Below are 19,827 nucleotides of genomic sequence, written 5' to 3'. Positions count from 1 at the left end.
GGGATTTTGGGCGACACCATAATTGGGCCCTTTTATTTTGATGGCACTCTCAATGGTCGCAGGTATGCGGAATTTCTTGCTGGCACATTGCAGCATGATTTGTTGGGTGACATTCCACTAGCAATAAGGAGGAGATTGTGGCTACAACAAGATGGCTGCCCAGCACATTATGCTGCGGTATCTCGTGCGATTTGTGACCAAAAATTCCCTGGGCGATGGATTGGAAGAGGAGGTTGTGTGGCGTGGCCAGCACGATCACCCGATTTGACCCCTCTTGATTTCTATCTTTGGGGTCGACTTAAGAATTTAGTTTATAAACATCGACCAACAACAAAGGAAGAAATGAAGAACAGAATTCAAGAAGCGTGTCAGAATTTAAGTGCAAGAGAAATTTTAAATGCGGTAGATAGTGTAAGGCTCCGGCTTGAAAAATGTGTTGCTCAAAATGGTAGACAATTTGAACATTTATAATCTTTATTATCTTGATTTTGTTAATTTTTTATTAGATTGAGCGTTTTGTGTCGTTTTGTCGTCCAAATAATTCCTTTCCATAGTTATTTTATTCATTTGTTTAATAAGAACTGGTATTTTTACTTTAATTTATTAAGTTTTATTATTTAGTGTTTTGTAATATTCTTCTGTGGTAAAAAAAAACTCCTTGTTATTTTATTCATTTTGTTAGTAAAAACAATTTCTTGTTATTAACCAGCCATTTCTAAATTACACGATTTTTCAAAACGACGAATAGCGACATCTATTTGTCAACTTAAATAACACCGGTAAAAAGTACCAACAATTAGGGTTTATTATTTCGAAAACGATTAGCAATATAAAAATTTTTTTCAAGCGAAAGAGATTTCTATTCTATTAAGAGTTCTTTACGATGATATCGTAATTGACCCCTCTTTACATATAAAATATTAAAGTACTACTCAATTGCACCCACTTCCGGATGTTGTTGGTCGGTCGTAACACACTATCTAGAAGGAGGGTGTCTGCTTTAGTTGACGAATTTTTTATTTCAACTCTCTAGAACTCACCGTTTCCGAATAAATTGGCTGGTACGGGTGGTCTGGGACACCCTGTACATGACTGACTATTTTAATATAAAGAAATTGTATACATTTCAATTGAAATTCTTAATTCCAGCCGCTGCACTTGAAACCTTGTTTTGCATGTGCCATATTGGCCTTCAACAACGTTTCTAGTTCTACTTTGGGACTCATCATAGAGTCTTTCCGCTTTCTGCCGTGGTTGGTCCCTCGGTACCAACAAATAATTCCCACAGCAATACAAATAAGAAGATTTCCAAACGGTGTTTAAGTGTACTAACGAGAAGTATTGGATTAATCGAGTAACCGGTCAGTTGAAAATTAATAAAACGACCTTTTTTGAAATAGCTTATACATTTTGGTTAATGTTTATAACCTTCTTCAGAGCATTTTGTTAGCTACAAGGACAAGCTTTATATAATTACAGTTAAATTTCTTTTAGTTAATAACAAAATTATAAAAATATGATTGACAAAAATCCTTTTTTAAAAACAACTTACTGTACGCATGCGTACTAAGTATTTTCACAAAACAAATACATTTTGTAAAAGTCGCGAAAATCAAAAAATACAAGTACCAATACAACTAAACGTTTAATTTAAATTTTTTTTCTTCCTCTCTAACCGAAACCGTTGTCTATACCATGTGATTCCTTTTTATTTTTAATATTATTTTTATCATTCGCTATGAGAAACGAGTTGCTTAGGTACTGTGTATCTGTTTTAAAGTTTATATCCCAGGACAGTAGAATTTAACGTTTCTGCTATATCCATTGTTTTAACTGTTGCTGAAAAACGAAAATGAAGTATTATCTTTAACCATCTATATTTTCGTTATTATTAACAATTAGACTAAGATAAATTGGGTTAAATCGTAATAATTTAATGTAACGAATTCACTGTTGCTCTGTGTCCCATTAGTAACGGACCACCCTGTAGAAGCTATTTCAAAAAAGGCGGTTTTATTAATTTTTAATTGAACGGTTACCCGATTAATCCAATACTTCTGACTTGTGTCTATCGGTCGAAGATATTTCTTGCCAATTTAAGTGTACTGTTGTTAAAAATTCTTTGGTCATGCATTGACCCTGACCACCTAGCTACAATATCTAAAATGCGCATATTGACATCCGACACAGTTTGCACTTTAATGGAAAAATAGCCATTTCGGTTTCTAAAATTTTCTGCAATTTCTCCACCTAAAATGTTAATAATGTTGATGTTGTTTACATACAATAAAAATCAAACCTTAATATTGACATACCTGGGGTTGAATACGTACATGGGTACAATCGATTGCACCAATCACACACGGAAATCGTGCAATGTCATAAAATCCTCTTCGAGCAGTAATTATTTCTTCACCCTCCGGCATTTTACAATACCGCGATCTTAAATTGGCAATGGCGCAGCTGACGTCGTGCACTACCGTAGATGCCAATTACACACTCACTCCTGCAAAATCTGCAATGGACAACAACATGTTGCTTGTTGTATAAAACCGTAGTGTCAGCAACAATCGGTTTGCAGGTGGTACAGGGTTATTGCTAAAATATTGGTATAAATGTGAGTACATTAACCACATGGAACACAGTAAATTACATTAGACTGGTAATCAGAAGGTGTTTTGTCTTTATGTTTAGAGAAAATTTTATTGAGTTTGAACGGATAATATTCTACTATTTTTAAGTTAGTGTTAAGTGAATAAGTTTTAAATATTTTAATAAGTTTCTCTGTTAACTCAGGAATGTAAGTCAACTTCTTGTAGCCTTCTTGTAAGCCTTCGTACTTATACAACTTCTTGTATAAGTTGCAAGTTGTCTTTAAATGTAAGAAACACCAGAGAAATTCAACTTCTCAACCCCAGTGGCATGGCCACAATGGAAAAAACGTTTCCAGAGATACACAGCGGTCACAGGTCTAAATAGTGAGCCAGACAGCGATAAAATAAATATACTACTATATATAATGGGAGAAGAAAGCGAGAATGTGTTGATGCAAATCAAGAAGCAACCAAAAACGTATGAAGAGGATTTGAAGGGATTTGACGAGTATTTCATACCAAGGAGAAATGTTATTTTCGAACGGTTTAAGTTCAATTCTTATATACAAAATCCGGGTGAGAGTGTTGATTGCTTTATCACTAACGTACATACACTTGCTGAATATTGTGAATTTGGAGCGTTGAAGGATGAGCTAATTGGAGACCGTATAGTGGTGGGCATGCTTGATGTTAAAACCAGTGAACGTCTATAGCTTCAGAAATACAGAGTCAACAGAATCATGTATTGAGAGCAGAAACCAAGAACGTCGAAGTTCGAGCGATTCAAAAGAAGAAATTCACCGGTTCAGTAAAGAATCGAGGACAAAATGGTTCCGGGAAGCAGTGGAGCTCCGAGGAACAAAGCTGTTATCATTCTATAAATAAACGTCATCCCAGAGAGATGAGTCCGGCCAAAGATTCTACATGTAATAAATGTAAGAAGTTAGGACATTGGGGTAAGATGTGTAGATCAAAAAAATCAGTGAAATTTGTAGAATGTGAGAAAGGTACAGACAATAATGATAACGATTCAAACAATTTAGAACATTTTGTGGGTACGATCAGTACAAGCGAAGTTAACCAGTGGTTAATTAGTATTAAAATAAAGCCGTATAATTGTATTGTTGAGTTTTTAGTAGATTCTGGAGCCGATATTACTTGTATCCCTTTAAATTGATTACCGGAGTCTGCTGTAAATAAGATTCAATCTTGCAGTAAAACGATTTCAGGCCCAGATCCTAAAAAGTTAGGTGTAGTAGGGAAGATTACTCTAAAGTTGGTTTATCTTGAGAATACTTGTAGTGCAGTTGCGCACATTTTAAAAGATTTAAGGGTATCGTTCGGGTCGCCCGTATATGGCAATTTGCATGGAAAGTTTTGTAAAGATTACTTGATTATTACTAACTTGATATCAAAGAAACTGGTGTCATTAGAAACCTTGAACCGTTGTGCAGGTATCTACGAGGGCAAATTTTAGAAAATTTAATTACCCGACTTATAATTGCGAGCTATTTGAAGCTGTACAAGGTCTCAAAATTGCATTCCAAAAAAAAACACGATTCAGAAGTAACAATCAAATTATGAGCTCGCAGATTCCTGGCAAATGTTACAAAGACCTTATATACCAAAAATGGTGTTTATATAGTAAGTATTAAATGAATAATTTATAAAAAACTATTAACTAAAATATTGGGCGGAAGATGCTGCCACCTATTAATTCGGTAAGAAAATATTTCTTAACTCCGCCCATCGTCTATTCTTTCCTAAAAAGTTTTACCGTAGGAAATAAGTTTTGGTAGGTACTTAAAAAAAAAAAGGAAATAGAGTCGTACCGTTGTGGATGATGTAAGGAAATCTGGTGCATGGCGGCGAGGCGCCATAGGCGCAATTTAATGAATTTGCAATATATTATTTAAATAAAATTTAGACTTAACCCTGCGCATACTAAGTGATTTAATCTCAGATGCCATACTAGGTGGGGTTCGACATACCCCACAAATAAAATACTATTTCTATAAAATTTTACATAGACCACTTTGGATGGTGCATTACTACGTATTGCCAAATGTGTTACTGTCGTACGTTAGCGTTCAGAGGTTAGACGTTCTTGCTTTGCTTTGTTACATGTGTTACAGTTTTATATATTTATAGTTACAGTTGATAGTGTTTTGTTGTTGTTTTTGACTTCTATTACTGATACTTTATTTTACTTTGAATTTTCGGTGACACTTTATAAACAATGCCGCGATATAGAAAATCTAAAATTAGCATGAAATCTCGTATAAGAAGGTAATACATATTAGTATACTTACTACGTAAATATACAAGTGTCACAAGGATTATTTAGCATTTATGATAGACAATTAAATTGTAAAAAAAATTTTCTTCCAAACTTCGCATCGTTTACAGTTTTCCAGAAAATAAAAACATTTTTGAAAGACAATATAAAATAAAATTCTTAAACGATACAAATTTATCGTATGAAAGTGATTCATAATTAAATAATGCACCCAACTGCAAAATTTTAGATTTTCCATTAAAATAGTGAATTAGTAGCCAGTTCTGGTGTAACGTAAAATGATGAAGACGTAATAACCCGCTTAAAACATTAACATATTTTGCCCATCGATATGTCAAACAGCGAATCCATTGCTGCTGTAGTTTCGCTATAAAATCCTATTTTCGATTTTCGTGAGACACTGTGTAGTTTGCATATTTCGTATTTGGTTATTAAATATCGATATTGCTACAGTAATTATACTTTGGCAGATTAATACAGCAAAAAAATAAAGAGAGTCCTGAGACTGTTTCACCGCATACGTCTACTTCACCAGACACTGCGATGGCTAATTTAGAATCCAACACAAGAGATATCAATACTGATAATGACAACAATGTTGAGGATACAGTGTCCACTAAAAGTTTGACACCCTTATTGACTGGACGCAGAATTGTTGAAATCGGTTCACTATTTCAACAAATTATAATGGAATCGGTTCATACCCCATTTAGTTGTGGATGGCAAAATTGTGATTTTATACAAGAGAAACGTCAAGAAATTTCTTTGGACAATAACAATGACATTTTGGACACAAATGCGGCGGCAGTTACTGGGATTGCCTCTGTTGGTTGCGGTTTCTCGCAACTTGATGAAATACTGGCACATATGAATATTCCTCCTATGTCAATCCATACATTTTATGACCATTTTAATTCTTTTGGCGTTAATATTCATAATAACTTATTGGAAACTATACAAGCGGCAGGCCGTGATGAACATACCTTAGCTGTACAAGCTGGTAAGTCAAGCACGTTGAAAATCGATTATATGTTCAATTGAAAAACCTCAAGGGTGCCATGATTTAATTGTCGTTACATTAAAATTTTGGTACACATATTAGCAATTGACATAGACACACAACATCAGATATTCCTTAACTTCTAAAATGGGAAATGACAGTTTAAAAAACTTTTTTTATATTTCTTATGAACAATTAGTTTTTATAAATTTATCGATTTTAGGTAACATCGATTCGGACGGTATACCGACCATAGCCGTTATAGCTGATGGAGCTTGGTGCAAACGGTCCTATAAAACCAACTATAACGTGCAATCGGGAGTTGCCTGTATTATAGGAGCAGTAACAAAAAAACCATTATTCGTAGGAATTCGCAATAAATACTGCTCATATTGTGAAATATATTTAAAAAAGGGAGAAAATTTACCAGCTCATAAATGTTATAAAAATTTTAACAAAAGCAGTACCGCTTTGGAATCGGATATCGTTCTCGAAGGGTTTCGTAAAAGTATTGAAATGGTGGTAGTAGTTTATATCAAAAACTACAAGACCTACAACCATATGGTCACAAAACATTAATTAAAAAAATTGAATGCAAAAACCACATTTTGCGAAATATGTGTGGAAAATTAAAGGACCTCACAAGGAAATATAAAAGTTCCGCTCTTTCTTCGCGAGAAATTATTGAAATACATTCCCAGAATCCGCATAAGTGTGACTAAAGCCATTCAGCATAGAAAAAATGAAGGTCGCAGTGAAGCTGAACAAATTATAAGTTTGTCTAAGAATATAGAAAATACACCATCACATATTTTCAATGAACATCGACAATGTCAAAGTTTGGGTTATTTCTGCCAGAAACCTTATCTTACCAACCCACTTGTCGAAGAAATGAATTATGTGTCCTTATAGTACGTTTAAAAATAGCAAGGACGTGTTTTTTCTTATTTGCCTCTGACCATCCCCTGCAAAGTTACGGGGTATGTTAGATAAACCCCTTTCCTTAAGAATAATGTGATAAACTGTTACACTGTTGAACAATATTTTGAAGAAAAGCATAAATTAGATGTAAATTAAGATTTACGCAGTAAAATAAACCCTATACGACATTTAGGGGTGGCTGCAATTAACTACCCTAACCACCCCAAAAATTAAATTTTTTTGTGAAAAAATCGATTTTGGTGCAATTTACTACGATGATTTTTTATACGTTAGGTAGTACTTTTGAAAGAACGGTTAGAAGTTTGGGGTAGAAAATATATTTTCGCTAATAATTTTCATAATCCTACAGAAAACGTTTTTTATCCTTACTCTATTTAAATAACACAAAAGTTAGTGTAGTTATATAAATATTTATTAATAATAAGTTAAAAATTAACTGGCAAAGAAATGGTTGACTATTACAAATTGTATTCTATATTATTAATTTAATTTCTTTCTTTTCACTTTTTTTATTCAATGTATTGTTGGCAATAATGAAAATCATGGAAAGAATGTTTTAAACACAACAATTGTTTACACCATGCACAAGTTATAACAGCTATTTCTCCACAGATATCGCACGTAGGTTTTTCATTGGAAAAGCAAACCTCCACGAGATTTTCAACTGTTCTGGTCTCTCCTCTATATATCCAGACGCAAGCCACGCGTATTTAAAAACATTAATAAATCGTGGGGAAGACTACTGGTTATGCGTTAGGGATTGCAATTTTAAAATATTATCTCGCTGATGCAAATTGACATCGTACTGATAGAGAATAATTTGATCAGAAAATCTTCTAATGAAATTATTCCATATTCTAAAACCAAATACATCCAGGGGTTGAATTTGACCTGTTGGCAGTGGCCACTCCAAGAATCCAGTAATAGTAATGATTTGGGTCCGGTGTTTGGGAAATAGAGATTTTGTAGCCAATTTTTCATATGAGCAGAAGTCAGTTTAGCAGACTTTGATGCCAAAACGAATATGTTATCTGCTTTGAACATTGTATTTATTACCCTCGGTCCAAACGTACCAGAGGATTCTAACAATGTAGAATACAATTTGTGATATTTAACCATTTTTTTTCAGTTGCTTTTTAACTCATTATTAATAAAAATGTATATAATTATCCTAGCTCTTGTGTTATTTAAATAGAATAACGATAAAAAAGCTTTTTCTGTAGGAGTATGAAAGTTATTAGCGAAAATATATTTTCTACCCCAAATTTCTAACCCTTGTAAGTTCTTACAATAGTACTAACGTATAAAAAAATCAGCGTGGTAAATTGCTCCAAAATCGACAAATAATTTTCGCAAAAAAAAATTTATTTGGGGTGGTTAGGGTAGTTAATCCCCGCCACCCCTTAATGTCGTATAGGGTTTATTTTACTGCGCAAATCTTAATTTACATCTAATTAATGGTTTTCTTCCAAATATTGTTCAAAAATGTAACTGATTATCACATTATTCTTAAGGAAAGGGGTTATCTATCATACCCCGTAACTTTGCAGGGGATGGTCAGAGGCAAATAAGAAAAAACACGTCATTGCTATTTTTAAACGTACTATAAGGACACATAATATCGCCAAAATCGACAGGGTAGTTTTTAAAATATTCCAAAAAACTAGGGGTCGTTTACTCCCTGAAGCCCTCAGATATATGTGTGATACATCAATGGAAAGCTCTTTGAAAATGAATATCAGTTTACATTTACCATTTCGATAGCTATTTTCGTTTTCAGCCTATAAGCGAATATATATATTTCGCCCCGATTTCCAACCCTTATAACTCGCCCCAGGGGCTTTATTAGCACGTATAAAAAAATACGTAAACCTTATTTTTGGCCATACTATCGCTGTGCCAAATTTCAACAAAATCGGTGAGGGACAGTTCTGATACTTCCCTTGTAAGAAAGCTGCGTTGAGATATAAAAAACGGCAACGTAAGAAGCGTACTAATACTAATATTTTATATGTAGAAGATAATAATTACGGACCTGAAGCCTCTAAAGGAAATGATGATTTATGCGATGTTGATTACAACAAGAAAAAAGATAAATTTTTACAAGAATTAGTAGTAGATACAGCAACAATTTTAGAGATAGAAGAGGAGACTTTAGGGCAACGCCAAAATCCTCTTTTTTTTTTGGAAAATTTTGGAAAGATATGTCGTTTAAGATCTTCAACATCTTGTGAAGGAACTGTAAAAATGCTTCTGTATCGTACTTTTAAAGGTAACGCCGCCACAACTTATGGAATAACCCATGAAGCGTTGGCTATTGAAACCGTTAAAAGGAAACTCAATATAAAAGTAAAAAGCTGTGGGTTATTCGTGGATAAATGTCATCCATTTTTGGCTGCAAGTCCAGATGGAAGGACGGAAGACAATTCCATGATTGAAATCAAATGTCCATTTGTTGCCAGAAACTTAACGCCTAGGGAAGCTATTACACAAAAAAAAATTACGTTTGCTTACATCAAAGACAACAAAATATATTTAAAAGAAAATCACCCGTATTATTACCAAATACAAGGTCAGATGCACGTAACAGGCACACATTTTTCTTATTTTGTTATTATATTATAAAATGATAGAAAAATTGGCATTTTTTTTATAACAATTGTCTGTTGCCAGAAATCATAGATCCGAGACGTAGCCGAAGCTAACCAATACGGAATCCAATCAGACCCAAATAAGAAGAAATTTCCCTTCATACAACGATTTTTATTTAAAAAAAATTTCTTTAATTTAGATCTGTTTATGTAATAAAATTTGTCTTATAAAAAACAGTCAGTGGCGCGCGGCGCCTCCGTTCAGAGATGAGACGCTTAAAAATGAGTTTTCGATATTTATTTCTATTTCGTTGCACCCGCCTATTTCTCGCGTCATCATGGTCACATGACCGTGCATGGCCCGTCCCTCGAGCTGCCTCCCCTCACACGGCGACTCTCCTGAGTAACTTCGAGGACCGTAGAGAATCCCCTTAAAGATTCCGATTTTAGGCAAATCTTGTATTGTTATGTTAAATGTTATGAAGTTTAACGTAAGTAATGTATCTCTTGCACCTACTATAAGTCCTTTTAAAGAATTTCCCAAGGTATTTAACAGTTTGGGTACTTTTAAAGAAGCATTAAAAATTATTTTAAAACAAGATGCGATTCCTTTCTTGCAAGCTGCGCCTAGAGTGGTACCTTTGCCATTATTGGACAGATTAGAAGCCGAACTAAAAAGATTGCAAGAAATGGGTACCATTGTTCCAGTGAAACATCCCACTCAAAGGGTGGCTCCTATAGTGGTGGTACCGAAAGGTAAGGGGATTAGACTGTGCTGCGAGTTTACTCAGTTAAACAAAAGCGTCCGTATAGCACACTTTCCTATACCTAAGATAGAGAACAGTTTGGCACGATTAAGTGGTTCGAAATATTTTTCAAAATTAGATGCCAATTTGGGATTTTACCAAATCAAATTGAAAATAAGTTGTCAGAAGTTAACAACTTTTATTACTCCATTCGGAAGATTTACGTTTACAAGGTTACCTTTTGTATATCATGCACACCGGAGTACTTTAGTATGAGGTTTCCGGAGATTTTGAAGGGAGTAATAATTCATATCGATGACATACTGGTACACGCAAGTTCCATGGAGGAACCAACAAAATTTTAAAACAAGTACTTTCAAAAATAGAAGAAGAGGTTGTAACTTTGAATAGAGATAAATGTCTGTTTGGTGTTACCTCAGTTAGATTTCTGGGACATGTGGTGTCTGACCATGGTATCCAGATTGATAAAGAGACGGTTCAGGCAATTGCTGAATTTCCTAAGCCAACCAACAAACGTGAATTAATGCAGTGGCTAGGAATGGTAAATTTCGCGGCACATTTCGTTCAAAACAAAGGTACAATAATGGAACCTCTTACCAATTTACTAAAATATATTGTTCGTTTGGGATCATGTTCAGGATACTGCATTTGGAACTATAAAATCATTGTTACAAAAAGCTCCATGTTTAGCTTATTTCAACTGTTCTAAACAAATTATAATAAGCGCTGATGCATCGTCCTACACAATAAAAACCGGCTTCTACTAATTTACTACAACAATGTAGTACTGTTTTTGTCGTAAAAACTGATACAATTGTATTAATTTCTAATACACCGTTTGTCGATATACACAGAACACGATTGTACTGATTCAACGTCGGTTTTCAAGGTGAATGAAAACAGCCGGTGTTAGTTTTTGATATTTTTTATAGTAATATTTAAATAAAATTTGTTGTATATTTTTTTGTATTTTATGTAAAGAAACTTTAAGCGCGTTGTTCTTTTTACTACAATTATTATACAATTCGTGTATGGTCCACATTACTATTGTGTGTAGTAAAATCACACACCGTCATGTGTAAAATAAGTTAGATTAACCCGTTTTTTGTAAGAAGACGCCCGCCAGTTTGACGCGTCTTCGACCGTTTATTCCCTATATTTTCTGTTCTGTTAACTTAGTTAACGGCGTTAGTGGTCAGTGTTAAGATGTGTGGCAACGTTAACAATATTCTCAGAGAATGGGAATTGTTTGATGTACTTGGAGAACGATTCAAAGGTAAGTAATGAGATTTATTTTCTTTTTTTTTTCCTTACATTTGTTTCGGCCCAGAATTGAACGTTTCTCGGTGTAATAGATTTATGAAAATCGCGTTAAACTAAACATTTCTAGATAATCTGAATAAAATTTTTGGCGGTTTATAAAAATATCAGAAAAGTGAAATGAAACAGCTATTTATCACGGAACTGTTGTCGGCAATTGTTATATAAAGTTCTTTTCCGTTTTTTTTGTTCTTTTCTGTTTCGTTATTCTCGTGTGGGCATCACGACACGGAAGATTACGCAATAAAGCGTTTTGTTATATTATTCTGTTGTAAATTAAATGGTTGTTATAATTTCGGTCAAAATTTGCAACGCGGAGTGTATTGGTCAAAATTTCGAAGCTTCTAAACTCAGTCAGGCCGCGTTTCCACTTGTCGGATGTCGGACCCGACAAAATGTCGGATGTTCTAGTGGCATCTCGACAAGTGAGAACAAGGACAGATCACAAACGACGTCTGTGAAGTTAGCACCTCATTTTTTTAAAACTTCAAATTTCTCTTGAGTTCCCATTGCACCCCATTGAGTTCTATAGTTCTCTACCATTTTTATTAAAAGTTTCGCAAAAATAGGCAAAAACATCGATATCGACTTTTTGGGGTGCTAAGTTCACAAAACGAGATCAACATTTGCAATAACTATTAAACAAATGCACGTATCTAAAAACTTTATTAAAATATCTTTTAGAACTCGTGAGGTGCTATTCAGAACTCCTGCCAGAACTCATCAAGAGATTATTTAAATTATTTTCGGTTCCAAAATCGATTTTTAATAACGAAATCGACCAGCCCTAATTTGACTTGTCGCCACCTACATATTTGTTTAGTAGAGAAATTAGTAGAAAATCGCACCGTCTTGTTACCAACGGCCAGCAACGGCCCATGCTCCTCTGTATATCACCTCATTTGATTTCATATTAAGAAACGTAACGGTTTGGTCGATTTACGTTTCTAGAATATTCGTTTATTCTTTGGTTTGTATTTTTCTTTCGCTGTGAATCTTTCTTTGGTTTTAAATTATATCTTTGTTTTGCGTTATTCTTTGAGTTTATAATTTCTTTCGTTCTGCATTTTTCTTTTGTTGCGAATCTTTCGTTGGTTTTCAATTATACTTTCGTTTTGCGTTATTCTTTGAGTTTATAACTTTTTCGTTTCGCATTTTCTTTTGTTTGAATATTTCTTTGGTTTTGAGTAAATTATACTTTTATTTTGCATTATTCTTTGAGATTACACCTTTCTTTCGTCTCGCATTTTTCTTTTGTTGCGAATCTTTCTTTGGTTTTGAATTATATTTTTTCTTTTGCATTATTCTGAGTTTACATACCTACTTCTTTCATTTGGCATTTTTATTTTGTTGTGAATTGGTCTTTGATTTTACGTACTTATTTCATTTTGTAGTTTTCGTTTAATACACAATGTATAATCGCGAAACCTTACTTTCAATTTTGTGTAAACAGCAATATCGGGCTGTTGACGGCAGTGGAAAACTATATCCACCTTCCCATGAGGTGTATAAGGATATATCGAATTACATGACAAAAGAAGGTTCTATAATCTCTGCCAAACATGTATACACAATCTTAGATACAAATAGAAATGGCATTACAGATTATGTGTTGAATGTTTTCGATGTATCAAGTAATAAAGAACTCAAAATGAATGCATCAGATGATAAATCGTTCAATATTTCTTCTGAATCTGCTGTTACCACAGAAAATAAAAGCTTTTCTTTGGTTATCGCAAACGAAGTTTGGAAACAAATTAAACCAAAGCAGAAAACATACGGACACAGAAAATATACGGTACTTACCCCAGGGAAATGGACGCATATATTTTCCACAAAAATTTGGGAGCAAGCAAAGCCTCCCTGTGCATTAGCATTTAAATATGCAAAAGTATTTAAGAGTAATGACAGTAAATATTATGGTGTCTTTAAGGCTTATTGCTCCGAATGTGGCGCAAAACTTTCGGGCCATTTGTTGCATAAACCACAAAAACATTCAGATGTTATTTTTAATTGCACTTTAAGACATTTTCAAATGCATTTTTTACATACGAGAAAAAGGCAGTTGAAAGGGCATCTCCGTTTACAAATTGCATCAGAACTTGTTGAATGTAGAACTGATGCAAGCACCTGGCGAACAAGTCAAGCCAAAGAATTGATAACTGAAAATGATTACATCCCACCTCCAATGCTTTATAGTGCAAATGTTTTGAGAAAAGCAAAGCAAGAGGAAAGGGAGTTAAAACAATCTAATCCGATTCTCAATCTAAACTTGGCTAAATACGAATCCCTTGCGGGCGTCATACGAAACATAGGACTTGATCCTTTTTTCTGTATGTACTGGACAGAATAACAAAAACTATTATATAAAACAATAACAAAAAGAAATGTGCATAGCTTTTTAGCTATTGATGCAACTGGTAGCTTTGCAAAAAAAATTAAATTAATTAATAATGAAAAAAGTTCACATATTTACCTGTATCAATGCGTGATAGCCACGAATACAAAAAGTTCACCAGTTTTCCAGATGGTGTCAACAAAACAAGATGCGACGATTATAGCATATTTCTTTTTATCAATTTTAGCAGATGGAGTACCACTGCCAAAAATGGTTGTAATTGACTTTAGTAAGGCCTTGTTAATGGCAGTTACAAAAGCATTTGGAAATTGTACAGATAGTAGAGATTATTTACAAAGATCTTACAATTTTTTAATCTTAGGACAAAATGAAACATTACCATCTTGTTATGTTAGATTAGATGTTAGCCATTTTGTTAACATCATAGCAACATCATAGCCTTCGCGGAAAGTCTACAAAAGTTAGACAATTTTATTTGCGAAGCATTAGTCACATATACAAGATGGAGGACCTTCATGAGATAAAAACCATGCTCACATCTATAGTAGCAGTTGCGTTAAGCGAAGATGTCGGCATAGATGAAAACAATGTATACCTGCCATCCGAAAAACATTTAAAATTTATTAATGATAATATAAAAGGCACGATAATTGAAGATAATTCTGATGACAGTATAGAACTAGATGATATAGATGATGTGGGTGTAAGTAGTTGGTGGAATTAGCTGCTTCAAAATCTACAACTGGGTCCGTTGTCAACGCATTTTATATTCCACAAGTACTAGAAAAAGTAAAAAAAACTAATTAATTATCTGCCATTATGGACAGGTATAATACGAACCTATTATAATTGTCAGGAATTAACAGCGACCTCATCATCCGTAGAAGCTGCATTCGCTGATTTGAAAAACAGAACATTTAAGGGTGAGTTACCGTTGCGTGTCGATAAATTTATTATTCGGCACATAATAGTATTTTGAAAGGTTCCCGATATGAGGATAAAATTTTAGTTGTTCGAGAAACATGTGCTTTTGATTGGTTGGCGCAAATAGTTGCGAATGCACTTGCTACAAACAAATCGTATTTAGATTCAATTTCTAATATAGATCAAAACAGTGATATTTTAAATTTTGCAAAAAACATTCTTCTTTTAAATGGTAAAAAAATTTCCGAAAATATTTATCAATACAGAACAAAATTATTAGTCTCACTTCCAATATTTACGCGCACAAACTACACAAGAAGTATATTGCAATTAAACACCAACTGTAATGTTGCACATTTAGCAGAACATTTATTTGTAAATCATCCAAGTGCAATATTAATTAAGTACTGTTCACATTGCGCACATGAACACAAACATAATATTGCTGTGCTCAATGTGAACATAAATATATTACTACAGCGCGGATTCTCCGAAATAAAAAATTCTATTACCGACAGTTATTCCGAAAAAGAGACAGTTTGTAAAAAATGCAATTTTCCAATTAGAGAAACACACATATTTCAGAAAACTTTATTAATTGACTGCTCTGTTTTTACTGATGAAAGTTATGTAAACAGTCTGGGAATTGTCAAACAACAAGCTACACTTGACGAAATTCCTAAACATTTGACGTTGAATAGCAAACAATATATGTTATGCGGAATAGTATCCTACCGTCTACTGCATACACCACTGATCTGACAAAGTGGATGCTATATGACGATCAGGGTTGGTATTTTACATGTGAAAAATCTAATTTATTATTTTACATGTAGAACATGTAAAAAACAATTTCTACGTGTAAATTTTGTAAAATATGTAAAATACGTAAAATACGAAAAAATCACGTATTTTATTTGAGGTTATGTCAGTCAAATACGTCAGATGTCAATATAACCACTAAATAAGGTTATGTGGGTTTGTGTTGTATTTTGTATTAACCCACCCCAGCAACTTAAGTAAGGTTATGTTCTATGTATCGATTAGTATCGAATTCATTTAATAATGACTTCTAAAAGTGAAAAACTTAATTCTACTTGCAATATTGGCAATGACAATGATAGTCGCGCTCGTCATCGCGCTTGTGGCAGGCCACGAAAAAATGAGTATGTTAGCTTGGCATTTGAATACATTCAATCCGGAAGTAAATACAATGCAAAATGTAACGTGTGTAACAAATTATTAAAAAACACAGCTATTAGTAGATTGTAATTGCACAGGTAAGCATATTTGCATATACTTACAAACCAACCACTTTAGTAAAATCGATAACTAATAACTAGTATCTTTTTATCTATCTAGAAAGTCATGCAAAATTATAAAAACAAACTTATCACCATCTGTTGAATCCAGTTCAATGTCAATTTGTTTGGAATCAGATTCTGAGATTCAGAAATTTAATAATAATAACTCCATTGATAATGATAATATGAATATTAGCCAAATCGATAGTGGTCAAGCAAAACAGGATGATGTCGACTATGACGACAATATCAACGTACAAGAATTGGTAAGCAGTAATCATCTAATTAGTTGTTTTACAACTTGTAGTTTTATATTGTTTCTTAAATATTCAGGCTGCCTCTGAAGAAGCTAATAATACGATTGATGTTTACGTATGTAATACAAGTAGTACAAGTGAAATGTTGCAAATGTTGCCATCAGGTTCAACTTCAACAGCCGTTACCATGGGTTCTCTACCAAGTGCAAGTAGACCTTCAAGTTCAACAACTACGTCTAAAACCGCCAAATCAAAGAAAAAAGCGTCAAAACTGGATAACTATATAGACACCATTTCTGTTAAAGAAGAAGACAGCATTACACAAGCAATAGCAGAATTTTTTTTTGCCTGCAACATTCCATTTAATGTAATTGAATCTAAATATTTTGACAACTTAATAAAAAAATTGCGTCCTGCCTATGCAAAAAGAAAACCTGGTAGAAAAACTTTATCAAGTACTCTATTGGATTCTGTATACAATAACTTAATCACAGAAACTAAATTTGGAATAGATCAAGAAACTGTAGTTCTTATTGATGGATGGAAAAACACCTCAAGTAACTCAAAAATTATTACATGTACACTTCAGACAGTTGGAGGTATATTTATGTCTTTATTATTTTTCTGATTTATACTGGGTGCAATGCGCAACAAAAATCTGGAATACAATACCAAATAAATCCAACATTTTTGATGTTATATTATGGTTAATTGCAATAATTATTTTTGATTATCGATTATTATAATTAGAGCATTTTTTGTTTAAATTAAAAGTCATGGAATTATTTGCTATACACCAGATTTTTGTGAAATCCTTTAAAATTAAACTTTTTACTGTTTAGGTCAAAGAGCATTCCTCAATGCTTGGGATTTAACTGGTGAAGCAGAAACTGCCCAAAAACTGGTTCACATAATAAATGAAGCAATAGATTTGGCTAAACGTACATACCATTCCCAAATATATGCAATTATATCTGACAATGCAAGTGCAATGGTACGAATGGGGAAAGATATGAATCATTGTCTCTGGCATTCAACGTGCAATAGCCACACCGCCAACCTTCTAGCCAAAGATGTACAGGATAAAGAATGCACCAATTCTGTTACAACTGTTTTAAAGGAATTTAAACAAGCGGACAATGAAAGGGCTATAACAGAAAAAGGTGGTACCAAAATTAAACTTCCATGTGAAACACGATGGTGTAGCTATCAAAAATCATACAAATGTCTGTTAGATAATTTAAGAATAATGAGGGTTATTGCAGCTGAAACTGATTCAACTTGTAAAAGAATTAAATCAAAAGTAGTATCATTACTTTTCGATGAAGATTTCATCGATAAAGTAAGAAATCAATTATCTTTATATGAGCCTATTTGCCAGCTAATAAATAATTGTCAGTCCCAAGACGCATCAATAGCAGATGCCGTGCACTTTTGGCTTGAATTAACTTTGCCCGATAATTTCAAAGATAAATATTCTGCGGCTTTGGCTGCCAGAAAGAAAATAGCATTAAATGTATATGCATTAACTGCATATTATTTGCATCCTGTATATGAAAACAAAAAACTCAATTCAGAGCATCTTAGAGAAATACATGCCTTTTTGTTTAAAATACTTAGCGCCCAAGGTTGCGAAGAATGGGATAACTACGATCGCAATGTTGGGATTTTTCCACAAATCAAAGAGAAGAATATAACAAAACCTTTATTATTTTGGAGAATGGCAGAAATGGAAAACAAGGAGTTACCACAAGTTGCATTAAAATTATTAAAAATGCCGGCGTCTTCGGGCGAAATCGAAAGGGTTTTTTCAAATTGGGGATATATCCATTCTTCAATTAGAAATCGTCTTGGATTTGAAAAATCCAAAAAACTAGTATATATTTACTACACCTTAAAAATTAAAGATAATTGTCAAAATTATGACTGGGATGAAAGTGAAGTTGAGACTACGCTTGAGGGTGAAGATTGAATAAGTCAATATTATATTTTTTAATAAATGCATTTGGTTAACGTTGACAATAAATAATATTTGACTTGCGACTTGCGATTTATTTTTTTATTTATGCCTTTTTTAATTTTTTACAACTTTACATTTTTTACATATTTTACAGTTAAGAAGAACCTGTAAATTATTCTAATTTTTACATGTAAAAAAACCTGTAAAATACACGAGTAAAATACACGCCCATCCCTGATGACGATATGATTAAAAAAACAAAAACCAGTTCATATAAACGAGGTAATACAGCCGCATGTCATTTTATACACCGAAAACTAGCTTCAATTAATAAATGAAGTTAATTGTTACAGTTTTCATTTAAAAATATGCAACTATTTTAATACAGTTGCTTGTTATAAATTTAGTTCTTCGGTTTATTTTCATCTAACATTGACAATCTAAACATTAACATTTAAGAAATAGGAGTTCTGGGTAGCACCTCACGAGTTTTAACGAAAATGATTAAAGCCCGAAGCCGTAAAACTAATATTTAAGAAACTGTGCGCGATTTCAATTGTTCACATTGAGATTTCGTAAATGTCCCGGAGGGGTGAAAATTTTGAAAAGTTCCGGGAGTTCTGATAGGAGTTCTGAGTAGCACCCCACGAGTTCTAACGAAAATGATTAAGGCTCGAAGCCGTGAAACTAATATTTAAGAAACTGTGCGCGATTTTAAGTGTTCACATTGAGATTTCATAAATGTCCCGGAGGGGTGAAAATTTTGAAAAGTTCCAGGAGTTCTGATAGGAGTTCTGAGTAGCACTTCACGAGTTCTAACGAAAATGATTAAGGCTCGAAGCCGTAAAACTAATATTTAAGAACCTGTGCGCGATTTTAAGTGTTCACATTGAGATTTTGTAAATGTCCCGGAGGGGTGAAAATTTTGAAAAGTTCCGGGAGTTCTGATAAGAGTTCTGAGTAGCACCTCACGAGTTCTAACGAAAATGATTAAGGCTCGAAGTCGTAAAACTAATATTTAAGAAACTGTGCGCGATTTTAAGTGTTCACATTGAGATTTCGTAAATGTCCCGGAAGGGTGAAAATTTGGAAAAGTTCCGGGAGTTCTGATAGGAGTTCTGAGTAGCACCTTACGAGTTCTAACGAAAATGATTAAGGCTTGAAGCCGTAAAACTAATATTTAAGAAACTGTGCGCGATTTTAAGTGTTCACATTGAGATTTCGTAAATGTCCCGGAGGGGTGAAATTTTTGAAAAGTTCCGGGAGTTCTGGCAGTAGTTCTGAATAGCACCTCACGAGTTCTAAAAGATATTTTAATAAAGTTTTTAGATACGTGCATTTAATAGTTATTGCAAATTTTGTGAACTTAGCACCCCAAAAAGTCGATATCGATGTTTTTGCCTATTTTTGCGGAACTTTTAATAAAAATAGTAGAGAACTATAGAACACAATGGGGTGCAATGGGAACTCAAGAGAAATTTGAAGTTTTAAAAAAATGAGGTGCTAACTT

At 33.5% G+C, this 19,827-nt stretch overlaps 1 protein-coding gene across 1 annotated transcript; it reads left to right on the top strand.

Moving 5' to 3' along the window:
• Positions 1 to 15,742: 15,742 nt before the first annotated feature.
• LOC111420999 (uncharacterized) lies at positions 15,743 to 18,400 on the top strand. Its single transcript, XM_023054102.2, has 3 exons — positions 15,743 to 16,366; positions 16,434 to 16,956; positions 17,200 to 18,400. Exons 1-3 carry the CDS (start codon positions 16,214 to 16,216, stop codon positions 18,327 to 18,329), a joined length of 1,806 nt encoding a protein of 601 aa, XP_022909870.2. The 5' UTR covers positions 15,743 to 16,213; the 3' UTR covers positions 18,330 to 18,400.
• Positions 18,401 to 19,827: the final 1,427 nt, after the last annotated feature.

The sequence above is a fragment of the Onthophagus taurus genome, chromosome 3, assembly GCF_036711975.1.
Source record: "Onthophagus taurus isolate NC chromosome 3, IU_Otau_3.0, whole genome shotgun sequence".
In the NCBI taxonomy this organism is placed as follows: domain Eukaryota; kingdom Metazoa; phylum Arthropoda; class Insecta; order Coleoptera; family Scarabaeidae; genus Onthophagus; species Onthophagus taurus.
The sequence above is the reverse complement of the archived record's forward strand: the minus strand, read 5'-3'. Positions and strand labels throughout refer to the sequence as shown.